General features: G+C 41.0%; 1 protein-coding gene across 2 annotated transcripts in view; it reads right to left on the bottom strand.

Moving 5' to 3' along the window:
• Window positions 1-24,507, bottom strand: part of CDK19 (cyclin dependent kinase 19) — a 134,501-nt gene extending 109,994 nt beyond the window's left edge. The window contains exons 1-2 of one of the 2 annotated variants that reach the window (XM_087775329.1): window positions 24,045-24,307; window positions 4,782-4,857 (exon numbers count right to left, since the gene is read on the bottom strand). In XM_087775329.1, coding sequence (XP_087631455.1) covers window positions 4,782-4,857; window positions 24,045-24,172 — 204 coding nt within the window. In that variant the 5' untranslated portion in view covers window positions 24,173-24,307. Of the gene's footprint in view, window positions 1-4,781; window positions 4,858-24,044 lie in introns of both variants that reach the window. The other variant, XM_087775330.1, reaches the window with a different exon arrangement.
• Window positions 24,508-24,939: the final 432 nt, after the last annotated feature.

Below are 24,939 nucleotides of genomic sequence, written 5' to 3'. Positions count from 1 at the left end.
CATTTGTTCCCATTCAGCAGCAGGCTTATGTTTTCCTTAGCTGTCCTTTTGCTGTTTATGTACTTGTAGAATCCTTTCTTGTTGCCCTTCAGGTCCCTTGATAGACTCAATTCCAGGTCGGCCTTGGCTTTCCTAACCGTTATTGTTGTAACACCGAACAGCAACTCTATATTTTTCCTGTGTTACCAATCCCTGCGTCTACCTCATATATGCTTCCTTTTTATGTCCGATTTCAACATGAAGCTCCTTGTTCATCCATGCAGGACTCCTGCTGCCCCTGCTTGCTTCCCTACTCGTTGGGATGGAACTTTGTTAAGCTTGGACAAGGCGATCCTTGGATATCAATGAGCTCTCCTGGATCCTTCTTCTCTCCAGGGCTGTATCTCATAGGATTCCTCCAAGCAGACATCTGAAGAGGTTGAAGTCTGTTCTCCTAAAGTCCAGGGTTGTGATCTTGCTTTTTGATGTGCTCCCTCCACTTAGGATCCTAAAATCCACCGTTTCAGATAAATAAGCCAATAACAATAATCATATTGCAACTCCCCAAGTTGTTCAAGACTGCAGTTTTTCTGAGCATTTCCAGATTAACCTCTACTACCATTCCCCTTTGGTTTCTGCAGTGCCTCATGTGAAAAGCAACAGATAACCACAAAATTTGGAATTGACTTAGCCACTAAAATAACTTCCAATGTAGATGGCTGCAAACAGTTTGGGGTCCAGCAGCATAAGCCTAATATCTACTGTCCGAATCACTCATGAAATTAATCTCTTTCTCTGAATAAAAAAAATGATATTCAACCAAAGACAATTTATTGCTTTCTCCTACCCTCCTTTTATTAACACTCACAATGAGACTGTACTTTTCTTACACCGTTAGCAAACCTTGTCTATCACAAACAACTGCACTGAAGTTCTTCCATGCTCAGTGACAGGCTACATATCCAGGTATTTTGAAAGTAGCCACTGAAGGGCACTGATTAAGAAAAGGCTTATATTCTTCTTTTCTCTGAATTAGTTTTTCACAAAATCCACAATTAGAAGTTTATAGTCTCTTTGCTGTGGAAAGCAAAATACTTGAAGTAACCAGCATAATCCTCTCACAGAAAGTAAAGCCTTTGGGACAAGAAATCTCAGATAAAGCTGTATTACCCCGGTACTTGTTTGATAAACAAATACAAAATTCCATTACCATTAGCTGTTTGCAGACTTGTAAAGTTATACCTATTGGCTCATAACAGATGATGGCTAAGGTACTTCACAGAGAAAAATACCCCTAACAAATAATACCCCTCTGGTCTGTTTCTTCTGTCTCCATTTGTTGTTCTAAGAAAGCTACTTAGATAAGGTAAGGAGCAAAAAGTAAAACACAAAGGCAGCAGAATTGAAAAAAAGTCTTCCTTTCCCCCCAAAAAGTACTTAAGTTACCTTTTCAGCATAATGAAGAAAAACTTTTCCCAAAACATGCATCAGATTATGTATGAATCCAGTTTATTACCCCTGTATATCTCCACACTTGATTACTTTCAACTCTTTCCTTCTTCCAAATCAAAAGATACAGGAAAGTTCGTCCTGCATCAAGAAATCTATATCCTTGCCCTAATACCCAGTAGCATAATCATATTCTCTTCTGTTGCACAGGCTTCCAATGTATCTTTAAACTACCTTGCAATGAATATGCTCTGATGTCCTGCCTCTGAATTGAAAGGATCAGAGTTTTCTTAAGGCCTTAATGTCTAAAAATGTATTTTATTTCTCTTCCATCTTCTGCAATGGAAATTAAATTAACAAATTCCTAGAGCCATTTTGTCTATAAATAGTTCTAGGAATTCAGGAATTTTTTTTTACCAACGTTACAAAAGCAATTAGAAATCCCATCCTGATGTTCAAGCAATAATGAAAATATTTCCTCCATCATTGGTTCAAAAATAAGCTGACACAAGTCTTGAGCTGAGAGAGGTGTCACATTTGTTAACTAAATAATCATGTAAAAATGAGAACTCTATATTTCATTAACTCTCATGCATATTTTCCAGCTCTACTCTTCAAAAATGCTGTTGCTTACGCCCAGCAATAATCTGCCTTGTAACAAGAATACAGACATAGTTGGCATTTCAGTTGTCTTCAGAAGAGACTCGAGTTACAGGGAAGGAAGAAATTAGCTTTCCACACCCCACCCCCACCCCCAATTCTTTATCATATAAGAATCCCCTCTAGTATTTTCATATTCAATACAACAGAATTGGCTAACATAGTGATTCTTTCAGCAGGTATCACCCTACAGTTGAAAGAAAGTAATCATCTCTTGCCCCAGGAACCGCTGCCTATATGATGTTTTCACTGACATAAGCCTTCTTCTATGAAAAGCTCATATTAATAGCGGTAAAAGAGGCTTTACATTTTTCAAAATCCTAAGCAAAGATAGACCACATTGATCTGTAACATCAGAAGAGAGGAGTAGCCCGCCTTTTCTCTTAGGGAAAGTTAGCCCGTAAATCTTACTCTGAGTGTCCATGCAATACTACACACAAAATGGTCTTGAACTGCAAAACTGAATGCCTTTTAGTTCAGCAATATATTTCTCGAGCACATTCTTGAGTGTCTTCAGGTTATAGAGTTATTAAAATAATCTGAACGCACACGCAGAGAGAGAGAGCCAAGTACACTGGTGCTTCTTCCATGTTCTCAGCTTCCACAGAATATAGGTGGGGTTTGGGGTTTTGGGCTTGGGGGGAAAAGGGGTTTATTTTTTTTTTGGCTTATTTTTTTATTATTTTGGGTTTTTTTTGTTTGTGTGGTTTTGGTTGCGGGGTTTTTTGGGTGTGAGGTTTTTGGTTTTTTAAGATGTCAAAAAGAACTACCCGTGATATTTTAATGCGGTCTTTTTCCAGGCTGATAATCTTTATTTAATCAGTAAACATTACCTCCTTTGTTACCTGTCTAAGCCTTTAAATACAAGATCAAATATTAATCCATTAATTATAAGTCTGATTCTCTTTGTGGAAAATGCACTTCATTCTGCTTGTTTCTGTATGACAAAAAGTTCATATTTGATTTTCAACTATTTCACCTTTACCTTTTTCACATTTCTAATATTTGACTAACCTGAAATTTCACCGAGGCAAACAGTAATTTGCTACATTATCTCAGGTTATGGAGTTTTATGGTAAAGTCTGGAGAAGAATAAAACATCATTCAAGGAAGAATTACAGGAAGAACCACTGAGAGGATTTAAGCAACTTACACAGTAGTTGTGAAATTTCCCAGGCTGTCCTGAGCTTTGCACAAAGCTTCATCAATTTAAAAAACAAAACCAAAAAACACTACACACCAAGATTGAAATGGTGATGTATCATCAGTGGAAAAAATACTTTGACACTGTCTACTTCCTCATGATGTTGTTCCCAGGTATGACAGAATCAGCCCCATACCACAGTGCTATCATGACAACAAGAAAGTCTCCTTTGGACTATTCCACACATCCTCTCCATACTAGTACAATTTAAAACAGACAAAAGACAGACAAGAATCAAAGAAACAAACAAACAAAAAAAAACCCTCACTGCTGTCAAAACAGACTTTGTAGTAACAAGAATATAATCTAGTACTGACATTAAAAGAGGACTTCTTATTTCCTCCAAAGGCAGAAATATGAGTAAAAAGGTCGCGGGATAGATTCTGTGTAAAGCGACCGACAGCAATGCAGCCACCTCTCAAATCCACAAGTGACCTTGACCTTACAGTGACAAGAACTTTAAAAGGGTAGTAGTTTTATCTGCTAAGTCTCTTCATGCAGAATTACCGTGGGCACTACGCTACACACAATACAGTGGTTTGTTCAATTCATAAACATTGTGAGTTTCTAATGCCTCACTTTGCATTGCACACCTGACTGCTGTATTTCAATGCAACACTACTAGATTATAAAAAGCTTTAGGCACAAACCATATCACACATTTCAACAGCCCTTAGCATAGTGACAGCATTCCAACAAGGTAAATATTTAAATCAAGCAAGTGCACTACTTTTGCAATGCAAGAAATTCTTGCATTACAAAATTTTACTCACTATCCAGCACTTTGACAGTAACGTACACTTTCAGTCATAAACCAAACATTTAAAGATCAAAATCTGTCTTCACATACAAACACCTAATTCTTACCAACTTTGAAAGAATGATATACACACGTATGTATGGGCACTACTGTGCTTAAAAGTGTGCAGTTTCTGAATCCATTTTTTCCTCCTAACATACATGTAATAAAAATACAATTAAAGCTGCTTATTTTGCTATGAATTTTCTCTGTACTTAGCAAAGTAAATAAGGAATGAGGAGAACAAATTGTTCTCAGGTGCTAAAATAAAAAGTAAGCTACCATTCACCTGAAACAAAATACATTATTAACAAGTGAACTGACAACTGACAGTTGTAATCTTTCAGAACCTTTTGCCTTCAAGTCATTTTATAAACATCCAGTTTTAACCTAAATCTTCATTAAAAGGTTCATATTTGTATATTTCCCTCTCAACACATAAAAGCAGATAAAACAAAACTATACCAGAAAGAGGCATTACCATTACCTAGCAAGAACATCTCTTTCCACTAAAAAAAAAGTATTATTTAGAAAGCATTTTAAGAAAATGTTATATTTTAATAACTTTCATGCTTGCACACGTTAAGGAAAACATTTAGAAAAACTGTGTTACTTAAGTCAGAGAAAATAACATCTCTTATCTGTTGAATAATAGTGTCAGTAAAAATACTTTCATTCATGTACACTTACTGCAATCTCTCTACAGGCCGACATGGAAATCCCTGTACCTTCAATTTGCTTCAGTGCATACTCCTTTTCATCTTTTCTGTACACAAAAAAAAAAAAAAAGAGGAATATTTTTAGCTCTGACTTGTATTACATCAATCAATACAAGTATAATAGTTTAGTTTAATTTGGTATGGATCACGAAGCTGAAAAGCCAATCTGTTTTTATGCATAAATCACACTTAGATATTAAAAGTAAGTTTCCTTTTTGCACACACTTCAAAAATTCCAAACTCCCACATAAAGAAACTTTGTTAGCCTACACCCATTTCTCTCTGAAACCATATAGATAACTGCAAATACATCTACATAGAACTCTGGAAGACACTTTTCCTGAAATTCCAGGATACTGCCTCCTGCCTTGAAAAAGCAGCACAGCTGTATCGTACCCCATACCTGGAAAACTCTCCTAGAAATACCTAGGAACCACAAGGATCTTACTTGATTTTACCAGCCACTGTCAATCCACTTTTACTTCTGAAATACTATTATGTTTTAAACTAATTATATTTATTGAAAGAACATGAATTTCACCAGGCAAGTTTGTGTTTGCCAGAGCACAAGCACAGAACTCTCCGAGTGCTGGCTATCAGCAGACCCCTACACAGCATATGAAACTGCGTGCTCTGAAGTACAATGCCAAAACACAGTATTATCCTTTTAAATAATCACAGTTTAAAGTGATTTAGAGGGAAAACCAACAGAACAAGAAAATGAAGTAGCATCTCAAAGCCCTTGCGATACAACACAACCAGCTTACTGCCTGTGGTAAGGTTTTGCAGGATTCGGCTGTCATCAATAGATGTTGATAAGCACCGATGCCCACAGTGCTGATGGCATGTGGGTGCCAAATCCCTATGGCATTTCTGGTAGACTTCAGTTTCCCTCTTGTCCAGTCCCAAACCATTTCATTTTGCTATGCTGAAAAATTAACTGGAATTAGTTTCAGCCTCTCTTGCTTTTAACTAGAGGTCTGTGTCCTGTCCAGCTCCAGCCTCTTTGCCATGCCCATCTCTGAAATTCATGGGGTGAGAAGCAGCTGAGTGGAAGAATGTGGAGAGGGAATGAGATTGACCAGAAATTAGAACTGCCTACACGTGTTAGTAACTACAGGTGATCGTTTTTCTCAGTAATTTTCAGTAGCAGCTAAACCCACAATGCATATATGTAGTGAACATTGTGCTTGGCTTCCATTTTGCACTACGTTTTTTGAAGCAAAAATATGACAAGAAAAATTCCAGATGTATTGTGACTACACATGAAAACTCAGTGCGCTGCAAGTTTTGCAAAAAGTAAATCCACCTTTGAAGTAGGAGTCACTCAGTAGCTGCTCCAACTGGGAAACCTGAGTTCTGGTGCTGCACCTTAACTCGGAAATAGTTGTTATTCCTTTCTCAGACAAGCACTTCCATGAAATCTTTGAAAATATATTCCCTCCAAATTAAGAAACAGAGAAATTCAGTTGTAATGGAACTACCATCTGATTTATTTCAAGCAGGGTGTTTCAATGTGTTTGGAATTTGGTGCAACATTGATCTCTAAGGAAGCAAGACCAAGCATGTTAGGCTACAGGCTTGAAGGGCCTCCTTCTCCAGATAGGTTTGGAGTAACAGAAGATCCTTCTGCAGCTGAAACTAAAGGAATGGGTTACTTTGAGGTGACCTGAATGATTTTGGAACTGCCAAAGAGAGAAATACATTCTCCTTCTGCACAGATTTTCCAAGGAGAAATGCCTTGCAACTACCCCCAAAATATTCACCCATTCAGATAATAAGACGCAAAGTTAAGATGCAAATCTTAACAACCAACACACATGACAAACGAATATACCAAGACTGGATCCTCCTCTTCTAAAACAAACTTTTATTCCTCTATGCTAATGAAAATGAAATAGCCTCATATCACAGTATTTTAAATATATAACTTCTGACTCTTTACTTGGGGGGGGGGGGGGGGGGGGGACACGGGACACGGACACAGACGCAAAACTTCGAGGGCAAAAGAAAGCTTAAGAAGTTACCATTACTAAAATTAGGCCAAATACTGCATTAACAGCTCCTAAGAACTGTTCACCAAGCACACTTTGAGGAATGACTTCAGAAGTGGACATTGTCTGCTTCCTAAGCAGAAGGATTCACCAGGATCTACTGACACAATAATTCAGATTCCTTCTTTGCTCCCCACTGAACAGCCCTTTATTTTCATGAATTAGTCATTTACAAGAACTTGGCTCAAGACGCAGATGCAGAACCACAAAATGTGTAACTTTACAGGTAATAAGCTCATACCTTATCTCACAGAAATTGCTTTTGATTTCATTTATTAGTCCAAATTTTAAAGTTAAATAATAAATGCCCATCCCCTCTCATACACGGTTCTGCTATCTATGCAGAAGATTTATGTGAACTGCAAAGTATTAACTCCGTAACTCAGATCACTTACTGAGACTGTGAAGACAAAATTACATTGTCCACAGAACCAAAACCAACTCTGGACATTTAAAACTGGGCATAGCTTTTAAACTATGGTCATGTTTAAATTACACAGTACAGAACAATCCTATGCAGACATATCAGCTTGAATCCCAAAACAGTGTAGTCACTACAGCACTGCAGTACATCCTTCTTTCGGCACATCTACTTAACCGGGCACATCATCCTACTGATACGGCTGCCTTTGAACTCGTTCTACAGATGCAAGCATTGCCTTCAGTTCCTCAGACCTTCACAGACTGAAGGTCACTGCAGAGACCGGGCATGCCGTTTGGCACGCACTGCCTTCAACAGCATTCCTTCACACTGCTGCCACTGTGAGTCTGTCACCACTTAACAGCCAGCCACTCTACATAGGATTTTAAGATAAAAACGAGAAATGATGAAGGATGTTTAAAAAAAATAAACAACCCAACAACTTAAGATATTATAGCACATGGGAAAAGAAGGCAATCTTACTGAGCTGCAAACAACATACTTCTAGGACACGAGGTTTTGTGAACACTGAGCAAAAATGGGGATAATTAAATACTTACTTACCTAAAATAAGCGGGTATGAAGGATAAAGAACCCCAAAGATACCATATTCTAGATCTCACAAAATGTTTTTTTACCAACAGCTTCAGAATTATAAACATAGCCTCCTTTAAATACATAAATATCATGTACTTGCTTTGGCAGAAATGCAAGCCTATATGAATACTTTTCCAAAGTTAACTGTTCTTATTATGCAAACATAATAGCTGCTTAAAGCACTTGCCAAAAGATATCCACCAACTGGTGTTTTAACTAGTAACATTTCCCATTTAATAGTAATCTCAAGATAATTCGAGAAAGAAAGAAATATATTTAAAACTTCAATACCAATTCAGCCAACGCAATCTGATGAAACACACAACTCTGGTTACTCACAATAAAATGGTATTAAATGGACAAAGGAAAAAAAAATAGGTACTTTATTAAGTATTTCCCCACTTATAAGAATTCAGTAAATAATGTCAAATGGTGTGTGTGATAGGTAGTAAGTATACTGTTCAACTCCCTAAAGACCTATGCTCTTATGAAACACTTGAGGCAGGGGGAAGTATTTCTACTTCATGTTGAATATACAGAAGAACTCTAGTGAACTTTGAACACACTTCAAGAACTTGTACAGAATTATACAACAGGGAAGTTGTCATAAATCCTTTTCTGACAGATCCTATATCAAGTACATTTTTCACTAGAGAGTGGAGCAAGTGTGATTAAGTTTAAAAACCAAAGCCAGACAATAACAAACTACACAGCTCTGGTATGAGGCAAAAGGCACCCATGCTAGGGATAGCCAAGCAGAAGCAAGGTCTTTGTCCATAATCATTTTCATCTGGTCCACAGAAATACTGGCTTGGGACCAGGCCAACTAACTTGAAGGTCCTGTTGTCTGGGGGGTTTGTCTGAGGGCAGGGAGCAAGTGGCATCAACCAAGGTTTAATCAAGCAGGTTCTGTTAAACAGCCACCCCAGGCTAACGGCGGCAACTGAATCTGAGCAAAAAACATAGCAAAACAACGGAACAGGAACTTTAAGTGGCTGCAACTCAACAATTTTTATTAAAGCTTTTCAAAACTGATGCAGAAGAATTTGCCTGATAAAACAGGTATCTGGTCACATCTCCGCGAGGCTTCTCCACGCTCCAAGTTCCCTCATCTGAAACTCTGGGCAAAAATTAAAATGAACATTGTTTCTAGTTCCAGAGCTTTACCATTCGTGCTAGTTTAACAGGGATTAACTGTTTACAAAAATGGAACTGATAAAATAGGCCTGTCCTCAAAACTTCTTGAGTTGGTATTTTAGATAGCCGTAGGCAGCATCCAAACACAAGGCTCCTCACCATTATTAACCTACCAGCTAATAATTCAGAACATCCTTCTCTTATAAAAATCCATACCTGTGTAAGGCCATAACCTGGTCTTTGAGCTTAAGCTTTTCTCCCTTACCAATAAATATCCTGTTTTGCGAGTCCTTAAGGTTAACATCAACATTTTAATTTGTACAGTGCAAAGGAAAATTCTGCCCTTTTTCCTCACAAAATTGTATGCAGCTGGCTTATATCCAATTGCAGTATTCAATGCAGAAAATGAAAATATGATTACTACTTCTTCTGGGTAACAGTTTCAGTTTCCATTTTCCAAATGCTTGGGAAAGAACAAAAAGTACCAAATTCACTTTAGAAGGGTGCAGTTCAGAAGACTTGGAATAATTAAAACATTTCAAAGGAGTTAAACTGTCTTAATTATTGCAATTGTACTTCAGAGTGCTCCCATCTTATGAGAAACTACTTTACAAACAAGCCAATGAAAAACTAGAAACAACTTGCCCAAGATCATAAGAAAAATACAGGAGGATTTGAAAATAGCACACGGTTCAAACTATTGTTTTAGCCCTATTATTCAAATTTTCAAAAACTTTTAATGATGGTCCGTCTTGAATTCATATAATTTAACATACATTCCAACTTCAGAATTAATTATCCACATCAAGGAACTGGCTTGAAAGACTGCAATCACACTGAAGGTACAACTGTGACTATCACATCAGTTAATACAGATATTAACATTACAGTATATACTAATAACAACTTTAAGTGCACAATATCATCAATCTAAATAAATAAATAATAATTAAAGTGCACATTTTCTTAAACAAATGAAGCGCACCATAAAAACATTCCAAGGCCTAGCTAGAAGAACCTAATAGAAAACAACAATTCACCCTTGTAAGCAACACTAATGGAATTTGAACACTTGTAACTTTGTAGGACAAAGCCTGGGAACACTATGATGTTCACTGTCCTTCAAACACAGCACTGCGTGGAACACAAGGTTCATACAGATACCTTGTTACACTCTAATCACTTTGTTTAATTGCTGCCATACAGCATAAGGTTCATCAGCACTCAGCAGGAGATCACCAACCAGAGTTACAAACTTCCCCCCCCCCCAGGATAAGGCAAAACCATGACACTGAAGCACACCCAGAAGTTAACAGAAAAAACCCTCCGTGGTACCTGGAACACAGCCACTTAATCACCTTCAGCACTGGTTACCGTATGCAAGCTGCTCACAGATTTAACTCTATACAGAGTACATGGCCATAGCCCTTTACAAAGGTAATAGTACCAGTAAAAGTGGCTGTGATTGACTGGAAAAAGGGACCTAATCCTTCCCAAAAAGTGATGAGTTCTCATGCTTTAATGTTTTTTATGCATATAGAAATAGCCACTAACCCAAAAGAATGACAAGATCAAAAAAATCCACACGTAGTACCACTAGGGTACATGTTCTTCAACGGACTAGGAAAGTAATTTTCTTTTATCATTATCCTCAAACCACATCAAGCCTTATCCAGTCAGCAGCTCAGCCAGCTCCTTTTCATCCACACAGCAACCAGCCACAAACGTCAGAAGCTGGGAATCTACAGGCTGATCTTAATTTATTTCTACAACACAGTATACATGCTAAATTTCAAAGCATATATATTAGTTCATTTTGAGAACTACATAAGAAACTCAAAATGTGAAACAGTAAGGATAGCAAGCAGAAATTTAAAAGAAATCTACGACCATATCAGTCCTTTAAAAGGTTTGTCTTTCTTTACCTTCAAGGGCAGCTGTCTGCTGCTCTGCTAAAAAACTTCACAGCAGCTACAGGTTGCTCCTACAGCTCAGTGCCAGACAAGTTCAATACAACATGGATACCTGAGTTATGTTTGGCTGCTTTTGGCCATGAAAAGAATGGAGGAAACCAGCAGACTTTCACTTCATTCCACTACGGTGAAAAGTTTACCATGTCAGTAACATCTGTGGACTGTGTGGCTGGCCTGCCTGCGGATGCATCCCTCGGAGGTTTGGTGGGAACCTTCTCGGTGTTGCAAACAGAAGAGCACATGTGTTAACAGCGCAGGAAAGGACATCTCATACAGAGGGAGCAGATGTGTATGTCACCTCATCTGCTCAAACCTGGGCCTGGACTTTCCTCTTAGTGGCAGGGTGGGAAGCCAACCTCCCCAGCAGGCAATGACTACACAATCTTTAAGAGTTGAGCTTGCATCTTATCTGGAAAAACATCTAAAAGTAAACTTGGGGAGTGGGAGCAAGGCAACAAACCTACACCAAACAGGACAGTCTGTACTATGCAATATAAAAAGAGCTAGAATGAAAAGAGAATCTCCAAGGCTGATTCAGGTACACACAAGGAAAACACTTTTCAGAATGGAAACGATACGCTACCTATCATACTGTATTTCTGAATCTTTCGTCTCACAAAGCCGTTATAATCTCAATTTTCAAAAAGGGGCCTGAATACTACACAGTTCATTGGTGTCACTGCCTGACGACACCCACTGAACACTGCTAGGTCTCCCTCCAAACATCCCAGATGACGCCAGCTACCCCAGCATACACAGACAGTAACACCAGAAGGCAGCAACTCTCTACCTTCTGCCACCCCCAAGACTTGAAGTCCATACATGAAGCCCTTCTGGAATCTATGAGCACAGCAGAAATCAAAGGCAGAAGTTTGTGTCATTTTAGATATTACTCTTATCAAAATGCAACAATACCAAATCCCTGAACACTAAGCATAGTTTCCTACTCCATTTTCCAATAATTTTATAGACTTGCCAATGTCAGGTACTTGCATAAATGCATGTCCAAAAGAAGGCTAGATCAGGACTCACAATATAAGCTGTGAATTTTTAAAACAGTGACTTTTTTTTTTTTGGTTTGGTTTGCTTAAAAAAAAAAACTTCAAAAAAAAAAAAAGAGAACTTTTTTTGTTTGTTGAAATCAGCATTCTCAAATTAAGTCTACCATAAACATTTATAAATTGGCAGAGACATTCAAATATAGAGCAACTGATTACAACAATTAGCCTTCTTTAAAAAATACCTGACTTCCATTACATACATTATGAGAAACACGCAGCAGAATAGTTACACAGAGCTTAGCCTGCTGGAAAATCTGGCATATTCCAGCCATAGAAAAGAGATCATATTAAAAGCACCACTGGCATCAGATTATGGATAGACACTCAGTGTTACCATAGTACCTTATTAGAAATGGAACTATACCCACATTTTGTTCTATTGTCTGTAGAATATCCCCAGATATACCTCTAAAAACCGCTGGCTACCCTTCTGTTTGTTTATTCCTCTGTAAACCAGTCTATGAACTCAGGAGGAAACATGCATGTTAAAGAACAAGGCAAGTTCTTAAAGTGATGCTAAGCTACTTGCCATTAAACATAACACCCGTATACTGTGTGCTTCCACAGAGCCTCACAAAAGATGCTAAATACCTATGAATAAACCCCCCCCCCCGATCTTCACCTACCATAAGTGATGTGTTCTTTATGTACGAGATGACAGCTGATTAAAAAGACAAAACAGAAAAATCTTATCAGTGCCCAGATTCACTGTGTTGTTAAAAAAAAAAAAATTCCTTTACCCAGCTATAATTTCATTAGACTGGGAGTGGGGAGTAGAGGTCTCTTAATATCAACATGAGGAGACTGGAACTATTCCAGCACCATTACACATAACCTAACCATATCCTCTTCCTTTTTTTCCAGTAGTTTCCAATTCAAAACATAAAAAGCAAATCTTTGTAGCATAGATAACTTCTAACTGTTAACAACAGTTTCAGACTATTTCACAGTCATAACCACACACAGATTTTTAAGATCTCTGTAACAACAGACCATTGGAAATCTTACTAACCTTAATCTTATTAAAATTTAGCCTTTACACTATAATAACAAAACTCTGTATTTGTAAGGAAAGAGAACACAACTTCAGTCACTGCCACCCTCACTCCAAATCTATTGATGAAGATTCAGAGACCTCAATCAGCTACAGGGTTGTTGCCATTGCTAAAGTTAGACTGGCTCCAAAATAATCTTGAGTGACCGAGAACTGTGAATTTCATACGAGTAGATGTATTTTCTAACAGATTGGCATAAGCAGACTTGTCAGCCTGTTTATAAAAGTAAAAACAGAAGCGTTCGCATTAAACCTTGAAAGCTGTAAAATTATTCTGCTGCTCCAGGTAATTTCTTCCAGCATTTGCTATATTAAAGCAAGGGGATGGAGCTGTACCTGATCTTATTTCTTTATAGACAGGCTTGATTACAGATAACAAACAGATTTAGGAAATACCTCCCTTCCAGAAAGGATACTGCATGTGAGGATTTGTTATCTTAAAATAAGGAACAGCAGCAGGAAGGAGAAAAATACCTCTGAAATAAAGAGGAAACAAGCTTTTATTTATCTGTGATTTATTTACCAAGGCCACAGACACAGGGTCCTTTAGACTATGCTAAAAAAGAATCTGCCCTTTATTTCATAAAATCACTTATAAGAAGAACGTTTGTGACTAACTATGAATGTCAAGAACATTAGCTGTCTGGTTTTCAGTAATTTTATAAGTATAGGTCCTAAAGCCATACTGTAAGAACATACTATAACTACACAGTCCAGCTTAATGTGCATCATGTCTCTTTCTCTGTAGTGCTAAATCTGGCTAAATACTACAGATTTCATAGGTGTAAAATTACTATTAAAACACCATATATTAGGAAGCCTGTATTTCTTTTGAGTCTCTTTGGCAAGGACCTCAGTTTGAAACACCAAATACAGATTTTTCTTCTAAACCATTTTAATGCATTAGGTTCACCTATAGCAGAAGAAAAAAATACTGACTCAATGCAAGACCTATCAGAAGGACAACAGCCTAAAACCTGCAGTTATTTAGTTTTCCTTTTCTAGCTCATGACACAATCAAATACTTCCTCTCAAGCACACAGAAAGCCCAGATTTATCAGAGATACCTGTTGCACAACAAAGCACATTTATTATAGTTGGAAAGTTGCTGAGTAGAAGAAACACTGTCACAAGAAGGTATAAGGACCAGAACGAAATTCTACAAAGTCACCACCGGGTCCAATTTCATTCAGTCTGAAATGGAAAAAAAAAAACAAACCACTATTGCTAATGAAGCATCTATATCTTTCCCCTCACTTCAACATCAGGCAATTACGATTTCACAAAGTTACAGATGTCTTTATTCCAGCCACTAAGAGAGTCTTGCTACTTCCCAACAAGGAACAAGGTCTTTAGTCAGCAACCACCGTATCTGTTCCCAGGGAATCCAAGTCATATTCTGCCTTCTTCTAACTTTAAAACTGTGCATCCCATAGTGAGAACAGGCTTCTCTCATGCTCTTTCTGTAGCTTAAGAGCATCATTTGGATAAAGTTCTACACTGACATTTTTTTCCCACCACTGAACTCATGCTAAAGGTAGAATAAATGACATTGAACTTGTACAGTCTTTTGGTTGTTCTGAACTGAAGGTCAAATTAAATTTGGTCATTTGTCTACCCCTATTTCTCATTTGGAGCATGACAGAATTGGGCAAAGGAACAACTGGTTATCCTGTACAATGACTAGTTTTAATCAAAAGGTATGAACACAAAGCTAACTTTGAAGCCTACAACACCCTTGAAAACATAGCAACAACTCATACAGGAACTCTGTATCAGGAACAGACACATTCAAAGACACAGGCTGAAACCCACTGTCAGCTGCACTAATGATAATGAATCAAAGCAACAAACATGGCATTTTTGAATGAGCAAGGTGATAAATCTTAGCATGATGTGGTAATCCTTGGGAGTATGAATACGGGTGAGAATTTTCTCTAAACACCTTTGAATTTGCAGAATTCATGAGCTGTAAGATAAGAAGCATCCCTCAAAAGAATCTACCTAGGAGTCAAACAGATAATCTCATGCTGCTAGAATTCATGCATGAGTGGCCTTTGTATCATCAGATCTCTTCAGGCACTCAGACCCCATGACATACCAAAGAGGTGGGAGAGTCAAGGACAACTGCAGTCAGAGCAGAGTCCCAGCATTACCTGTGTGAATGCTTCCAAGTGCTCTAGTGAAGACAGGGAAAGAAAGGAGGGAGAGAAGAGACAGAAAACCTTCTGGCCACATAAAAAGAATTGACTCTTCCTGCAATGAATGCATGAGGAAACCAGATACACTGCTTCAAAATAGCAAGTGTCCTACTTTACCTCCGGATGTAGTTTCCATTCCAGAAGATCTAGCTTCTGCCTCTGAGTCAATTGCCTATAACATTTCTTTTCACTTGACTGTAAAAAGAAATCAATAGCATCTTCTACTTAAGTCAGCAGGGAATGAACAAAAAAATAATCATACCACACGTGAGGCCCAGTTTATGGGAACACATGTTTAAAGCCATACTGTCTGAGGCTGTTCCTAGTTTGTATCTGTGCTCTTATTTAGCCCAGAACCCTTATCCTTAAGTGAATGGTCCGACACTCCCAGCACACACAGGAAGCTATAGCTGTTGCTTTGCCTATTGGAAAACCCGACCTCAGCATGGTTTCATCTACAAGACGAATGACTAAAATTTTTCAACACCGTGAACTTTGTAGAAAACAGACATGACAACTGAGGGAGAACCAAGCAGTTATGCAGTAGCCTCATCTGAAAATACTTATTTGAAAACACCTAATCCCAGAAGAGACAGAAGCAAACATGAATAATGCCCTTCAGAGATATACTATTCCCGTAATCTCAGCTCCTCCAATCTTTCTCACAAGAAAAGTCAGTTCTGCTTTCCAATTAAAAAAAAAAAAAAATCCTCCCCCCGCCCAAAAAAAAACCCAACCCACACTTATAGACACCAATTTTGCAAAGGTCAGTTAACACTCCCTCTACAACATTCCTTTCAGACAGTCTTATCAGATACACCAATATTTCATAAATTCTAAAAAAACCCACCCTGCTAAACCAAAGAATTGTGCTCCCACAGAAAAGTATAAGAACATATTAATAAGAAGTTCAGATACCTAACTTCTGTATCAGTTGATTTCAAGACTGTCACAGGATTTTGTTAATAACAACTAATTTTGATTTAAAAGGTTTCTCTGCTTTTTTTTCTTCCTGAATCTGTTGAGATAGCTGAAGTTCACAAGCGGTATAACAATTTCTAATATCATCACGACTAGCATTTTTATCTGTCAGTCATCTAACTTATAGTCAAGTGATCCATGTAAACCAAGTCCCCAGAGTGGGGAGGGTTTTTATAAACCTAAATTATTTAGATACCTGACACTCATAAGTCAAGTCAGAACAGTAGTTTTTGTATTTGCTATACAAGTAGAAATTGTTCTTCATTTCCTAAAGTCACATGCCAAGTTAGCCAATTTGTTCTAAAAGCAGTTGTCCTGGACCAGTTTCAGCATTGCTTCAGGCAAGCATGCTGTTATTGAAACAAATAAATCTTTTAAAGTTCTAATACTTCGTTTCATAAGAGAGACTGGGGAAAAAAAAAAAAAAAAATGGAGCCTGTGTCAGTTCTCAAATGCCAGCAAAGAAGCTCAAGAAACGACACATCTTTGGGAGCAGAGTGTAAGAGCTGCCAATCACTTCCGCTAACGATCTCTTCCTCGATCATACACGTGGACTGTATCATCATCTCCTGAACCGTGCATTGAGCAGCAGTGAGCACATGCAAATAGAACCTTATTTTACAATGCAGAACTCGGCAGTTAAAAATAGAGGAGAAAGACTTGGGTCAGAAGTCATCTATGCAAATCATGAGCTTGATTAAGGCCACAGAAGACGCAAACACACCCTTTCAGTAGGTATTTTCAAAAGATATGGGAAAATTTAATGTTACTAACAAATCTCTAGTGAAATTCGGTTAGAACATTCCACAGAAATTCTGGTTACTCGTGCAAACACATCTGCAGCACTCTGAATCACAGCAATTTCTGGGGGTTGGGGGTTTTTGCTGTTTTTTTGTTTTGTTTTTAAATCACGCATGATATGAAAACACTCATCTTGAAAGTAAATTTATGAAAGAAACTTTACAACACTTCTACCTACAATACAACAGATTAGATTGGATGACCCAGAAATACACCAACACATTAAATTTCTGTGTCAAGTAGTTCACATGAGAAGTATTTAGCTTCTGACCTTCTGTTCTACCTTGCTTTGCACCCTCTTACCAAGTGGGGGGCAGAAAGGAATCTCATCTTCCTCCTCAAGCTCTTACTTCTTTTTCCTGCAGCACTATTAGAAAACTCTTAACCCCTCCACTCTGTAACAGGAAACTTCTTATCCTCTTCATCTCTTTAAAAAAAAAAAAAAAAAAAACCAAAAAACAAAAAACAACCACACCACTAAATCTTGAGAGGTTTTCCTTCACAGCTTATTATGGGCTAATTTACGCATGACTCTTCCTCTGCAAGCTTGGCAAAAATCTTCATCTGTTTCTCTCTCAAACGCAACCTCTTCTACATCTCATCACCCACACTCACCTTCTTTCTTCCTCAAGCTCCTACCACCACCACCACACCTTTGTGCTTACCATAGTAGCAAACAAAACACCAGCTGACTGCTATTTGCTTTCTGAAAGGCTATGGGCTGTACAGCTCACTTCTGCACTTGCTTTCAGGGAGAGTAACAGAAGAAAGGACAAAATGGCCACGGGAGCTATTGCAAGACCATCGCAAGAGCCTGTGGGAAGCACTAACAATTCCTCATCACCACTTGCACTATCCTCATGGGCAGGAAACAGAGCCATGGCATGGTTGCACCAGCAGCTCTCAGAAAGGCACAGTTATGAAATACTAACGAGCTCTTCCTAGATTGGGTTTTTTATTAGAATGCGTTGTAGGCAACTAGTTAGACAGGCTTGGTTTAGTCCTGCTGCTCCTTCTCACATATTAAGAACACTCAGTGGTAACAAGTATTTTCAGGATGCGCAGGTAAATCTCGTATTTAGGTTTACTTAGCTATTGAGAGATTATAGCGAGGCATGAACACCTTCAGCCATACACCTTCAGCCGCTCTACCTTCCTCAAGATAATAAGTTTCATCAAGAAAAAAAAAATATATGAAAATGAGGAGCAAAAACAGCTTTTCAGATACTATCATTGGTAGAGATTTTGCTGCAGAGAAAGGTAATTGATCACAATCAAATAGATTGCTTTCTGCCTTGGGTCAATATTGCTGTGATTTAGCGTGTCACAGGATTACGTTAGTAAACAGCAACTACATCTGAAAACTCAACTTACTTACATTGAAGATAATGTCAAATAGAAGAAATAATGAGATGTAAATACATAAATCATTATAGACTATCAAATGTCTTACACATACATACTTGCATTGGTACATAACACTCCAGTTTCACATTCAAGAGAGTATAATCCTCACCACATCAATGAGTTGCCTCTCTCTTAACAGTAAATGTAACTGCAGTACACATGTGCCCAATCCCCCCGTGATTTTACCGCCAATGTAGTTCATTTGCAGCAGTTAGTCAACCTGAGTGCAAGTTTCACTTCCTGACACACTCATGCTATACGACTTCAGTAATTTAAGTTCTGCAGAAGAACAATATGGGGAGTACACAAAGTATTCCAATACAAATACGGATTTAAGAGAATAAGCAGACTACCTTGGCTCTTCTACACTTAAAGTTTTCTACCAACACGGTGAGCAGATGCAACCTCTGAACAACATAACGATATTAGCAGAAACCCCAACCACAGCAAGTGGCCCCGGGGAGAAAGCCTGTTTTTCCACCAGAGCCATGCCTCACAGCACGCTACTTTTTCTCTCTTAATCAATATTTTTCCACTTCTGCTTCAAACAAATACGATTCATCAAATAAAAAAACTAAAACAAACAAAAGGTTACATGGCCAGGACGACATCCAGCATTCTAGGTTAGATTATACGCTCGGCTATGTGCTTCCCCTTCCTTTCTCTTCCCATGCCCTTCCCCTAACTTCCACTGGACTCTTGTGTGGACTCGGATGCTGTAAGCACATCAGATCTGCGTTAAGAACTTCACATTAATGCTTCTGCACACCAATATCACTCCAAGGAGGAAAACAGATTCCTCTTTAATTACAAGCTTACAGTATTCAAAAACAGGGGGGAGATGATTTCATTTGTCCCCCCTCTCCTATGCCTGTACTTTATGGTGGTGTTTTTGGACTCGCATCACTGTTGCCCAATTTCCAAAAGAGAATTCCATATTTGGCAGCAGCTAAGGTGAAGCCTGTTTTATACCAATTCTCCTGTTTGAAAGTTACAGATACATTAACAACAAGGTAATCTGACAAGTTACAAATACTGACTTTCTTTTTTAAAAAAAAGTATATTACTATATTAGCATATAAATCTACGTGCTTCATTCAGCTGATACATTGTACAGTACAGGGCAGTGCTAAACCTTTTATACTTGCCAAAGAATAACATGGCAGGAGGGTCTGCAGAGGCAGTGCCTGTTCCTGAGCAGGCAGCGAGCCTGGGAGCTGCCCAGGCTACAACTCCTGGCTCTTCTGCTGCCATTGTCTTGGAAGCTGACCACTCTGTATTTCTGTAATTCCCTCCGTAACAAGACTAAAAAGCACATACCTGCTTTTTAAAAGCTGTTTTGAAACACACAGATTAAAAAGAAAAAAACAAAGCTGTTTGTAATTTTATTTTAATAACCTCTGTTGCCCAAACCCAGGTAGTGAGTAAAAGGAAAATGACATAGCCATAGTGTGAGAGAAAGCAGCCAGCTCGATTGTTTGTTTAAAGGTAAGCAGAAGCAGCAATAACTAGGAAGGTTTTATTCACATGAAGATTTCAGCTTTCGCAAGCGTTACATCTGCTGTCGCTGCTGCGGAACGAAGAACAGTGGCCTATTTTCTACTTGACTCGTGCATCCCATTATTCCTTGAGTGCTCCTGACTAACCAACAGCGGTACCTTTTCAGCTTGCTGACTCATCCAAACATCCTCCTGCAGGTGAGCTGACATCCTGGTGAAGGAACAGAAATACTTTGTAGTGGCCTGAACCAATAGATTGATCTTTCCCGAAGAGCAAAGGGAAATAATTCAGGCACATACAACAAACAGAATTTCCAACCCTCACTTCATCCTAAAAATTGCCTCCCATGTGATAAGGAGATAGAGGAAGTGAAACAACTAAGCACAACCTCATGGCTCAAACTGTGATCAAAGAAGTGGCAAGGAACATAACGAGGAGAGGTAAGGCATGAAACTAAAATCTAACTTTCCTAACCACGACTGGAAAAAATTTCGTTCTTTGTTTTACTGGACAAATGTGAACAAGTGTTCAAAAAAAATGCCAGCGAAAGTCAACATGACGTTTTGTGGCAGTACGCACACACACACAAATCCTAACAGATTTTCCAGCTACATAAAGAGCTAAAAACTTAACATTGACAACTGAGCTGCAGTCATGAGGCTTATATTACCGTTTCCCCCCCTCAAACCCACTGGTCCAGTTTTTGTGTACACTGAAATAAACCATTAGACAGCTTACATAAAGATCCCTATTTTCTAGCCCTTCTGGACCACAAAGACATTAATGAAAGTTTTGTAAACCCAAGTGCCTAATTTAGCTAAATGCATAATGCAGGTAATACCACTGGACCTCATCAGAGCACGCAAACACTACTGAAGTAAATGGAAGCTGTGGGTGCTCAACCTCTTTAAAAATACGCTCATGCAGTGCATGCAAATGTCACACAAACATTGTTCAAACCTGACTGCCTATTTAAAAAAAAAACCCAACAATATTTAACTTTCATTAAAAAAAAAAAACCAAAACAACCCAAAAAACAATCAGCTCACTAGAAACATGCCCCAATGATCTTCCGCTCTAGGCAGAAAAAGCCAAACTAAGCTGTTACTTTGTTGAAAAACTGTTTTTATGCCCAAGCCATCCAGGGAGATCTAAGCAATACAACCACTTTTTTTACAAGCATTTTATCGAAGAGCTTGCCAAGCTCTGTATAAACACATTTTACTATTTCATAAAGTTTATAAGCCAAGTTTTTGAAACACGAAGTGACAGGATCTCAGTGGAATTTCTGCAGAGCTACAAGGTTCTTATTGCCCTCAGCCTCCTGAGACTGTAAATTGACTATAAGAAAAAGATTCTGGCTACTTGCTTCTTTTATATGGGAATGCCTTACAAATTTGAAATACTGAAACAGTCTCTATGATCAGCCAAAGAAGAATTCCTTTACATAGGACTCAAAATCCCCCAGTGATCAGCACACTATAAATATGCATCACTGCTGGGTTTCTGTCGCCAGCACTGGAAAAAGTTTCTCTCCGTCATTAAGGACCTCTTAATGTTAAGAACTAATGCTAAATATCCTCCACCCTGCAGAGATATTTTAGCTAGATATTTTCATAAGGAAATCACCTTATCTTAACGATTTAGGTTGTTTTCTAATTTTTTTCTAACTTGTTCACATCTTATCTTAGTTTCACCCAAGGTCCAAAAGTTTCACAAAGGCTACTGAGAGTGAACTCACTAATGCCATAAAAAGAAAAACCAAAAAAAGGGAGAATAACCCAGTTTCCAAGCTTCATGAAGTAAAACCTTGGAATATACAGTACAGTTACATTTGTGCCATATTATATTGCATTTCAATCTATCCGACTGCCTACTGAAACTTTGCACTTCCTTTTACCCGTTACTTTGCTTATGGCTCAAGGTCTCCCTTTGATTATTCCTAGCTCTGACACATTAGTTATCTTTTTATCATGTTTACTTTTGCTTTACTACCCATTTGCCTTTATAATACTATTATTATTGTAGAGAAGATTTTGAAGACATGTCCTTTATGGTGCTTTGTAGCATCAATGCAATTCTTGCAACGGCTCTCCATTGCCAATGACGGAAATGAAACAGATAAGTTAGAAACAGACATCAAATTTCATTTTTTTTCATAAAACAGTAGACTTAAAGCTCTGCCTCTTTTATGCTGTTCTTACAAGCAGTAATTTTAGGATTACTATACCAAAGAACAGCAAAAAACATTTAACCAGCATTTTGGGTGTTTTTACTATCACTTCCTTTCATAGATCTCATATATATATATAAAAATATAAAAAAAACCCCAAACACAACTACTAAACACACAACTATTAGAAGAGCTCAGTGGCAACTGTAATATGCAGAAAGGCTTTAACATTTCCTTTTCAAGTTAGCTATGCTCCAGTATTCTTAAGGTTGCAGAGCAAGCTAGTCAGAACTAGAGCTCGTTTCCCAGCATTTAATCCTCCACACGAATTAGCGTGCTACCTTTCGGTTATTAATCACTTTGATACTACATCCTCTTAACTCAGAGTTTAAATTTTCAAGACACACATGAATGCAATTTACTCCTACAAAAAAAAAATCCCTGGACTTCTCTATTAATCTAAAGCAGCAGCGTTCCATTAACCACTTCCAGAACTTTATTTTAAAAATTGCCATTTTTCCATATTCAGTCTTTTATTTTTCAAAGTTCCAGTTGCCTAGAATGGAAGGCTATTAATCTTTGATTTTCTGTTAGAAAGGTATCACCTCCGATTCGCAAGTGTATTTTATCAAACTTTACAGTATGCTTAGAACACATCTACAAACGCAGTCCGTGTTTGCGCAGTATTCACACGCCACAGTGAAAAAGTGCTTAATGGCTCTTCTGCAAGAAAAGGGTTGTATTCGGAGCCTGCATCAGAGCCTCACTCGGGCCTCAGGACTGCTCCTCTTCAACGACCGCAAACCAGCCAAGCGATCCCAAACTGCAATCTGAGCTGCCCATTGCCCTCTTAACCACAGTACAGGACATCCCATGGTGCCAGCTGTCTTTTCCCCAAGGAAAAGAAGGGAGCCCTGTTTAGTCAAGGTACATGGGCTCAATGGCTAAACGACCTCCCTGGGTCCAGCCCGCAGCCAGGTATTTGAGGACAGGGACAGGTATCTCGTCGGGGCGGACGGAGACACATCTCCCGCACACCTGACAGAAGCCGCCAGCTCTGCCGGGACGGAGCCTCCCAGACATGCCGCCGAGCCCAGCCCAGCCCAGCCCAGCCTGCCCGGCTCCGGGTTCACCAGGGCCCCCGGGGCCGGGGCCAGAGCAGGGACCCACACGTTCCCCGGGGGTCCCCCGGGCGGATCGGGCCCATCGGCCTGAACGGGAGAAGCCGGGGAGGGGCCGTCGGTAGCCAGGTGCTGCTCGCATCAAACTTGCTCGTTTTTCCAATCCCCTGCCGAGTTCTCGGAGCGGAATGTCAAAGCACGAACGCAGCCACACAAAAGATGAAAGCGATGACGTGAGACGCGGTACGAAAACCAAAGGCGATCACAACGGCACAGCCTGCTGGCACCGCACCCCCCGCCCGCTGCGCCGGCGGGGCGGGGGGGGGGGGGGGGGGCAGAGCGGGACGCGCCACCGGGGCCTCGGCCACCGCCGCCGGAGCCGGCAGGACGGAGGGCACAGGCGGGGGACGGCGACAGCGGGGCGGCGGGCGCAGCCGCGGGGCAGAGGCGGGCGGGCGGGATCGCCTTCCCCTCACGCCACGCCAGGGCTCGGCGGGCAGCCGGGCACCGACCCGCGGCCGCACACGCACCGCGCCGCAGGGCCGCGGGCCGCCCCCGCCGCAGGGCCGGGACACACCGCGGCTCGCTGCCGGCGCGGGGCGGGGGCTGCCCGGGCGGGCTCCGCGCTCCGGCTGCCAGAAACTTTCCGGCGGCGGCCGGCGGGGAGGGGAAGGGAGGGCGCCGGCGCGGGGGGGGGGGGGGGGCCCCGCCGGCCGTTGGCGGCGCGGCCCGGCGGCGCGGCGCGGCCCTTACCCGTCCTTGCGGCGGGCCTTGTAGACGTGCCCGTAGGTGCCTCTGCCCACTTTGCAGCCCTCGTACTCGAACAGGTCCTCCACCCGCTCGCGCTCGGCCGCCAGCTTCGACTTGAACTCGTAGTCCATGTCTCGCCCATGGGCGGGGAGGGACGGGCAGGGGACGCGGCGGCCGGATCAGCACCCCCGGCTGGCGGAGCCCCCTCCCGGCGCCGCCATTTCCGGGGCTCGGGGGGGGCGGCGGGCGGGCGGGGTGGGGGTGGGGGGTGGCGGTTTGTTTTTGTTTTGGTTTGGGGCTTTTTGGCGGGGGGAGGGGGTGCGCTCCGCCGCCACCCGCTTCAACTGGGCTCCTCGCGGCGCGGCGCGGGGGATGCCGGGAGTCGTAGTGCGGCTGCGGGCGCCGGCCCCGGCGCCGCCGGCGGGAGGCGGCGGCGGCAGAACTACAACTCCCGGCATGCCCCGGGCTGCCCCGGCCAGGCGGCGTCGGCGCACTTCGCTCCCCGGGGACGCCGAGCGTTTCGGCGGCCGCTGGGAACTTGCTGACTCTTCACATTGCGGGGTAGAGGCGGGGAGCGGCAAGCACGGCCGGGCCCGGTGCCTCTCGCTGGGAGGAGGGCGGGCGCCTGCCCGGCCGCCGCCGCGCCTCACGGCGCGCACCGGGCTGCGGGGCGCCGAATAGTGCTGCAACTTGTTTATCTCGCGAGCCGCCACTCAAGGCCCCGCTCCGCCTCCCTATTGAATGCTGCTCTCCGATTGGCCGCTCTCGCCCCGCCCCCGCGGTGGCTCGGCCGCGGGTCCCCGCCACCGGCCCCGGGCGGCTGCGGGCGCGGGTGGGACCTCGCAGGCGCTGCCTCCGCCGCCGGCAGGGGCGCGGGCCGAGCCGAGGCGGGCCCGGC

This window comes from Nipponia nippon, unplaced genomic scaffold, assembly GCF_047370975.1.
Source record: "Nipponia nippon isolate SJK-2023a ecotype South Korea unplaced genomic scaffold, ASM4737097v1 scaffold_4, whole genome shotgun sequence".
In the NCBI taxonomy this organism is placed as follows: Eukaryota; Metazoa; Chordata; class Aves; order Pelecaniformes; family Threskiornithidae; genus Nipponia; species Nipponia nippon.
Note: the sequence above shows the minus strand (reverse complement) of the source record. Positions and strands in the feature narration are given on the sequence as shown.